The 8,993-nt window shown below is 43.2% G+C and overlaps 1 protein-coding gene across 1 annotated transcript; it reads right to left on the bottom strand.

Moving 5' to 3' along the window:
- Nucleotides 1-2,422: 2,422 nt before the first annotated feature.
- On the bottom strand, nt 2,423-4,450 carry LOC147445188 (uncharacterized). The gene is made up of 2 exons (XM_086528017.1): nt 4,046-4,450; nt 2,423-3,923 (listed from the first exon to the last, which is right to left on the bottom strand). Exons 1-2 carry the CDS (start codon nt 4,380-4,382, stop codon nt 2,557-2,559), a joined length of 1,704 nt encoding a protein of 567 aa, XP_086384143.1. The 5' UTR covers nt 4,383-4,450; the 3' UTR covers nt 2,423-2,556.
- Nucleotides 4,451-8,993: the final 4,543 nt, after the last annotated feature.

The following is an 8,993-nucleotide window of genomic DNA, read 5'->3' as shown; positions in this document are numbered from 1 at the left end:
GATTACACACACACACACACACACATTTCTCTCTCTCTCTTTCTTACACACACACACACACACACTTATCTCTCTCTCTCTCTCTCTCTCTCTCTCTCTCTCTCTCTCTCTCCCTCCTACACACACACACACACACACACACTTCTCTCTCTCTCTCTCTCTCTCTCTCTCTCTCTCTCTCTCTCTCTTTCCTACACACACACACCGCTCTCTCTCTCTCTCTCTCTCTCTCTCTCTCTCTCTCTCTCTCTCTCTCTCTCTCTCTTTCCTACACACACACACACACTATGTAGAGAGAGAGAGAGAGAGAGAGAGAGAGAGAGAGAGAGAGAGGTTGGGGAGGGCGGGGGGGGGGGGGGGGGGGGAGTGACATAATACCTGCGCAGCAGGTTTCGGCCAAGATTTGAGCAGGCGAAAATGGCCCCTGCGCGCGCGGGTTTTTCTTTTTTTCCCCAATTTTTTTTGGCGTTGCAAACTGCGTCGATATACCCGTGGGAATTTGCGTCAATATACGCGTGGAAAAAATTGCCTTTCTATGCGTATATCGACGCAGTTTGCGATGAGTATATCGATGCATATATCGATGTGCTATAATTACGTCGATATACGCGTGGAAAGGCATGGCTGTCGATATCTTCATGTTATGTTGTAGTGAATGTACCTAATTATAAATCCCTTATTTTGTTTGCACGTGCTATCTTACATATTTCATAGTGGATGCCCCGGGGCCGCGGTAGACGTTTTGAAAGTCTTATAGTGTAAGCTTCTTGATTTGACATCATTAACCTATCCAATTAACTTTTCATATATAGGTGTGTGTGTGAGCTCCACTTTGTGTGTGCAGCCACTATTGAAGTCAACATAATCATCGTTTTTCTAGAGTATCGATCATACAAGATTAATTGTACACTTGGCAAGTGTGTTGACCCTATTTATAGGATGTGCTCTAAGATCTTGAGCTCAATTTGGCTATTCTTACTTTTGGGTCGGTCGAGCGGACGTGCGTTAGCCACTCAAATTGGCTTTTTTGGAATCGGGCGGGTCCACAATCATCTGTTCACACGTGAAGTACACCCTATCGGATTCGTAAGCAGTGAGTCCCATGAGCCCTTTTTTTAACTGGCTACATGACTGCATGTCCCTTATAGGGCTACCTGGCTGCCCATCCCCTACAAGGCCTCTTTTCCCGTAGTGCGGCTTCCCATTGCCAACAAACCTTTGAACCTCAAAACCCCCAAACACCCATATAAGAGACAGTTTCCTGCAAGGAGAAGAACCAAAGGTAGCTACAAGCAATAATCACCAATGCTTGCAAAATTAAAGATGCATATAATATTTGTGTACGAAAGCACTGCCCACATAAGCATAGGACTAGAAACTTCCATTGAACATGATAAGACCTTCCCAACACACATGGGTAAGCACATGGTGAGGACCACATTTGACATGTATGTGTTGACATTAGCCATGAAGGCTATATCCTCAGTGTTTTAACCCAATTAATGCCACCAATAAAGATAAACTAGATCAACAAGAGGAGGAAGAAGAAGAATTTGGGCTTTCTGATTTGCATACTATGCCACCATCGGCATTCACTCACTTTGTCGATTTTGACCACAAATTTGAGGGGAAGGCAAGTATCGACCACAACAAATGTCGACAGTAAAATACAATTTGCAAATGAACATCAACAACAAAACAATGAGAAAAATTAGTATTTGAAGATTTGAACTAGGCATTCACCTTTGGCTCTTCAACATCGGAGGTGTACGAGCACCATTTTGATTTTGACATACCACCTAGTTGACTACTCTTTTCTAGGCCTAGAGGAGGTGTATTTTGACCTATGCCCTACTGTTAAATTCTTAAGGGAAAAGCATTTTGATCCTGCATGCAATTGACAGATATCTGGGAAGAATGTTTGACTTTGATTCCTACACCCTAGTTGACAATCTCTAAGGGGGGAGGACACTCTTTATACTACTTGGGTGCTACTTTGATACACACGGGGAGTTTTGTTGGGGTGTGTGCCACATCCTCACCACCAACTAGTGGAAACCCCTTTTACTTTGAAAACTCACATCTGACATCATCACTTATGTTACTAGATGCTCTATCTATAATCCTGTAAAAGAACTCCAATCTACAGAATTTGTACCTAAGCATTGCCCCATATTCATTTGATCCCACTTTGTAAGCGTCATTTGCATTTAGTTTGGTCAAGTTAAATTATGTTTTGTTACTTGCATTAGTGTTGATCTTTCTCTCTCTGGGGAGTATGGGGAAGGGCTCTGAGTAGCAGAAGAACAAGAAAAAGAGAATATAACGTGCCAGAATTAAGAGACCTCAAAGATTTAAGATCTGTTCCAGCTAATGAGAGAGAGAGAGAGAGAGAGAGAGAGAAAAGAAACCTATTCAAAGTTGAAGTTGTTCGGGAAGCCGGTTGCAAACAATGGTATAGGAAGAAAATCCTATAATATATGCAAGAAAACAGTTCAAAAATCGTGCAAATTTGGAAAGGAGGACGCTTCGAAGATGAAGCCGTAGTGCCTAAAATTAGTGAAGGCACCACACCTTGATAGCCTCGTCAAGGGCCCCGCTGAAGACGGCGTAGTAGCCGCAGCCATGCGGGCAAGGCGAAGCACATATACTCTTCACGGGAGCCTTATGGCCCTCCATCATTGCAACTAGGGCGCTGTAGCAAATTATTGACGACGTCTGATCGGCCGTATTATTAGAATTAGAGCTCAGCCATGCCTTGGCTTGACGTATAGACCACACTCTCAACGTGTTATCTGCGGATCCGCTCAACAGCAGATCTCCTGCTATGCTTAGGCATAACACTGCCCGTTTATGACCTTCTAGCACACTACAAAGCGTCATGTTCACCTGCTTCTGGCTGCCGCTCCCTTCCTCCTGCAAGAGCTGCTTGCTGTAATGATTTGCCACCCTTCTCCAAATTCTGATGAAGCCATCGGAACCTGCCGAGAAGAGCAGCAGACCAATATCGACGTCGTTGCTGATGGCTAACGCATTTACAGCACATTTCTTTGGGTGGGCTAGTGTAGCGACAAGCTTGTGCTTCACCTTCAAGCAGCTCTTCCTCATGAATCTGTCTGTGTAAACGGCTTCCTTTGCCCATGCTTTTACGGTTCCATCAGAGGATGCTGTAAATGCAAGCTGTTGATTAGCAGTAGCTGCGTCGTAGCAGCTCCCCAGAGCTATGGCATTTATGGCGTCATCGTGAGCTGCTACAGACTCTATGCACTTGAAATTTGAGAGGCTCCATACCTTAAAGGTTTTATCCCAGGAGGCTGAGTATAATAATGGCTCCCAATGAATGTGGTCATTGATTTTGCAAACGTCTAATTTGGTGTCACATGAATATGAACTGCCTTTGTGAAATGCGAGGGCAGATATGGTATCTACATGCTGCATCCAAAGGCGATGGTGGTGGCGCCGCAGCTGAACATAGTTGTGCTGGAAAAAACTGTTAAGCAAATAGTCTCTTCTGGTGGGAAGGGTGTTGATAAGGTGGTAATTACCGTTGTGCTTCTTCCATACTCGAATTTTGTGATCTTGATGAGCTGTAAAAACCAAAGAGTCATGAGCCAGCACGATGTGTACTGCTGCGCCATGAAGCTGGGCGAAGGCGGTGTCTGAATGGTGGCGTTGCAAAAGAAACCTCCTGCAGCCACTTCGGAGGCGGCATGCATCAGGAGCTGCTGGAGACGGATTGAACGCATTGATATTCAGTTCATGATGACTCATTAGAACGGGGCGTAGGGCCGCAAACTGAGCTGGGCAAAGCACTCTCCAAGTTCTACCTGATGGAGCTGGCGTACTCGGCCAGATTTCACTGGGGAGATCAGTATGAAATTGGCTGGACTGCAGGAGCTTCTGCGTGGATTCATGCGGGTCACCTGCACAGCACAATCAAAGAAGGGGCTGTTAACTATGATCAGAAATTTGGCGTAAAATGCAGACAAAGCGTGCTGGAAATTAAGTACGAGGGATAAAAGTAGAGCTAGTGGCAAGTGCTCACCCTGCTGCACGCGTTCGCTACTACTGTTACGTCTCGCACAGCAACAGTAAATTGGTCCAGTTGGCACTGACGCAGCGCCAGCTGAGGCTGGTGCACTGCCACCGGCTGCCTGCAGCTCCTCAAGTACATGATGATCGCGAAATGACGCGCCCAGCGTCAAACTGCAAACGCCATTCTCATCAGCATGAATTTCTGCCGACTCTACCAAAGCTTCTATCTCATTATATTGACGTTGATCCCTCGGCAGCAGCCTGTCTACATTACAGCTTATTTTCAAAAGTTTAGCAGTGGCACTCCGCTTCTCTTTATAAAAATTGGCGAATGTAGGTGATCTCATATTGGCATCTGCTTCCGAGGTGACTTCAAATCTAAAAATTGCACAGATTTCCAACCACGTCTGGTCGAGGCACAGTACTGCATCCTCTGCACGCGGGCACATGCATGTATCATATATTGTTTTCACATATATCTACGACCTCGACTATTCTACTGAAATATACAGTGTGGTATACAGTACCTTTTCTTCGCTAATTGTACCCACCAGCTCTCATCCAAATTAATTAGTGCGTTCGCAGTCTCTATTTCTATCATATGCAAAACCCCTGAAGTAAACAGAAAGCTTATATTAATTCAGCGGGAGACATTTGTTCAACGCACCGTTACATCCGGCAGCCAAATGTACTGCAGAAACCTACCAGCACACTAAAATCAAAGATTTTGATTGATGGAACACTACTAAGTATCGTTGACAATATTGCTAGGTGATTAGTTTCAGCTGGGCAGAGGGGGAAGGGCACACATAATATATGGACTCTGCCGCTGAAGAACATCTTTGCTTGCACCTCTTTCCAATCTGCACCGTGCTGCAACTAACACCTCATCGATTTTAATATCAGTTACAATATTTGCCTTTACGTGAGCTTGCAGATCAGTCCTACAAATTCTCCTTCCTAGCTGTACTCCAGTAAACAAGTCAATTCTCTTTCCCTTTTTAGGAGAAGATCAATTAGCAAAAGCCGCGCCCAAATCTGGAACTGCTCCCATCAGCGAAAGTAACTTCCAAGCTGTAGGTAACAAAAGTGGCAGGACGAAGAATAAAGCAAAAGCCATAGACCTAAATCCAAAGCTCCCCTTCTTCATTTCTTAAAGCTAATGATTGTTACTGTAGAGGTTTTCTTTTGGCAATATGGTAATGCAACTGCACATGCTCGTCACCAACGCCAGAAAGTCAAAAGAAATAGACACCTGATCTTTTCCTCTCATTCGATTTTGACTGGCTCACGCAAAGTAGCTAAGGGTAACTGTTCACGGTTTTATAATACAGCGTGAATTCCAATTAGACGATTTACCCTACACCAGGAGGGAACTCATCTCGTGCCTATACATAGGTCTAACCAGCCATTAAAAAAGTACAAAAGGCAGCTCTTTTGTTGTGAAACCATGTGGCAAAATGAGTACGTGCAATGAGCATGACCACCTAGATGTGTACATGCGAAGAATAGATCAATATGTACAAGTTTCGATTCCAAACTTCCCATGACAGGATCTACCAACCTCCGCGTAACTCTTCAACTCTCGTAGGCGACAAAATAAACTTCATGAAAATTTTTGAGCACGGATTTACGATGTGAAGAAACCTTTGAGAGTAGTTTTACAGCTCCAAAGCCCAAAGAATTTTATAAAAAAAAACACTTGTTGGACTACATGAGCATTCCTTAGCAAAGGATTGGATCTTGGGTGCATCTCTGGACCATTAAATAAAGCTTGCAGATTAGTGCCACATGGCAAGCTGAGGATATTAATTTTTCTAAAAAATATTTCTTTGAAGCCCTTCTTAGAGGGTGTGACATTTGTGTCCCTCTCTCTTTGAAGAGGTGCATTGAGTATTGTGTCAAATACCAGCTTTCTCATTCTCTTTCATACAATTTTTTATTTCAATTTCTTACAATGCTTTGAAGTGTTTTTCCAATCATTATTTTTTATGCTTTTGAAATATATTGTAATCTAGATAGTTCATTGTTGCACTTTTTCCAAAAAAACATAATTATTTATTGTGATACCACATGTTTTCAAATACTTGTGTCAATTTCTATTTTTCTCTATCACAAAGAAGCCTCTTATTATGAAATTCTTCTCACTAGCCTTATATAGGCCAAAGTGAATTTTCAACCTGCTTTAAAATAGCACATTGTACGTAAAATCGCAGTTTATAACTTAACCTTAATTTAAGTAGAATAATTGTCAATTCTATCATGGTTTGTGACGACATGCTAGCAAGCTAAATCGATTCTTTTGAGTAGGTTAATGGTTGTTTTTTTTATTTTTTGATCATAGGTGAGTGATCCTATACCATAGGGTGATCTTTCTGGTATGTTCTCTTATTGTTTTCAGGACTTTGATCATGATGGAACGTGATTTTGGTACCTTTTCGGATTGTGACCAAACTTGGTAGAATAGTGCTCCTACGTATCTTAGACCTCCTCCTAAGGTTTTGTTGCATTTGGGACTTTGTTTGAGTGCTCAAATGGCATGACGATCGAGTGTGATGACATAGGACATAGGACATAGGCATGAGTGATAGAATTTCTAGTGTAAGAGATGGTTTCGTTCAGCAGGTTCACTTCTTGAGATTGACACCCTCAAAGAGTCTTCATGTCCCATTTGAGTCGCTTCCCTAAGTATTGACATTATATTATGCTAGTGCCAGATAACTATACTATAGATGTCCGTCGTTGCGACACGCTAATATTGATGCCGTTGCCGGGGATAGTAATCCTTAGGTGGTGAGTGACCTAGTCGTAGCTTTTACTTTAGAGACCTTTGATTTTGAATTTCATTTCATTTACACTTTAGCAGTGAGGGAGCGAGACTTGGGGTTTAGTGCTTGGTAGAGGCTAGAAATTGGGGACTATGTGTTTGAGGTCCTGTACCTGTCGAGTGAGAATTCTATTATGATCTTGAGTGTGAGTAATTAACACATCCCTATCCATCGATCATTGAAGGTGACTGTGCATATCCCTTTGCATACTATCATATAGAGCGCAATGTAGGCTGTTAGTACCCTCTAAAGAGATAGCTATATCTAAAATAGTTGAAATTGCTCTTTTGCCCAAATCTAGAAGTCTGTTGGCCTAGGGCAAAGAGTTGGCAAATGGGTCAGACTGCCCAAAGCTAGGTGCCCCTGCCCTAGGAGTAGGAGTAGCTGGGTCTGCTGACACCACTTATAGAGCGTGTGTTTGGGTGCTTGCAACACTAACAATATGTTGTGCAAAGATAGAGGTGTCCACGAAAGTAGTCATGCTAACATTTATTGGAGTTGTGGCCCTGATGTTGGAGATTTTAACCTCTGATTCTGAGAACGGTAGTGTTGCCAGCTCTTTGATTCAAGTCCTTCTCTACCTTAGCCCTCTTTCATAAAGTGCCTTTCCCTTTGGGCGCCCTTCCAGGACCTGACTGCTCTTTGGCATCATCTTGCGGATTGGAGACAACAGTGACATCTGCTTTCTACCGCATAGTTTGGACCACCCAATACATAATGGGGACTGCATGGCAATTAACCTCTCAACATTCCCCTATTTTTGGGTCCGAAATCACTTTTCCCTATCCTGTAGCACCTTAAAGAGCAGATGGTGAAATGGATAGGGCAAACAATGACAATGACAAAAAAAATTCATCACACACAACTCGAGAGGAAGGAACCACTGCATTGTCTGGTGCGTGTAGTAAAAAGCAATATTGTAAAATGGAGCATAACTACTGACTCCTTTGATATTTAGTATGTGAGTGTAGCAATAGCTGTTGGCATGCGTTAACAGTGTCTTTAGGGGAGAGATTGGAGAAGGTTTTAGTGGTAGACAAAGGTACATGCACATTCAGTATCCCCATCACATGCCCAACATCCTCCACTGTAAGAGTAACTCCATTTAGTTTCGAAAAAGTGAGTAAAAGAGAACTCATCTTAGCATTGGAAATGGTGCAATATAGATTTTCCTAAGCTAGATTGTGGAGACCAAGGTGTAGTAACTGCTACTGAGAAAAAACATCCTTGAGTACTGGGTTGGGGACCTGTAAGTGATATATCATAAAAAGGGGTCCCTTGGAGATGGCACCAGAAGGGCGGGGCACCTCGAGAGTGGTTACCTTGTCGAGAGTAGCTAATTGGGGCAAATCTTCATTGAAAGATTCCTCGAATAGCTGCTCTAAACTCGAGGCATAGTCCGATTTACTTTCACTACTATCCTAGAGGAGGCGGAGGACTCCTGCTCAGATTGGAGATGATGTTCCCCATTTTGACTGCTAACCATTTTTGGAGATACTAATGATAAGTTACCCGAGAATTTAGAACTCAAGTCTGCAATTGACGAGTTCTCCAAAAGCCTGCACTGCTCAAATCCACACCCAAATATATATACAATTGAATTCTGTAATTGAGTAGAGTTGTCAAAGCATGCACTCTAAGCCACACCCGGATACATTGAAGGAGTACCAATGAGGATACAATTAGCAAGATTTCACTTGAAGTTGTTTTTCCATATCCAATTTCACAGCTCGGGTGGCTAGGGAGACTAGCAATGGTTAGCAAGGAGAGACGAGAGATGGAAATGTAAGCTAAGATGGGTGTGATTTGCAGGCGCACGTTGAAAGATGTGTGCAAAAAAAGTGCGTCAAATGACGTGGATCGTAATTTGATACGCTGACTTGGCTTGGCTTTGGATGTGTTAAAACATTAAATGCGAGGTCAATGTTTCTGCTAAACCTATGTGGCCTGCAAAGGCAAATGCCGAAAGGCTAGAAAATTTTGACGAGGTGAGCATAGGATGAAGGTAAAATGGTGAGAAGTTGGGCGAAGGACGAGGGCTAGGCAAGGCAAGGGCAAGGTTGAGGCCAATATGAGCAACGGTGAGGAAGAGGCAAATACGGGCGAGGGCGAGGGCGATCGAGGTCGAGC

Source organism: Adiantum capillus-veneris, chromosome 13 (assembly GCF_014529385.1).
Source record: "Adiantum capillus-veneris isolate H3 chromosome 13, ASM1452938v2, whole genome shotgun sequence".
In the NCBI taxonomy this organism is placed as follows: domain Eukaryota; kingdom Viridiplantae; phylum Streptophyta; class Polypodiopsida; order Polypodiales; family Pteridaceae; genus Adiantum; species Adiantum capillus-veneris.
The sequence above is the reverse complement of the archived record's forward strand: the minus strand, read 5'-3'. Positions and strand labels throughout refer to the sequence as shown.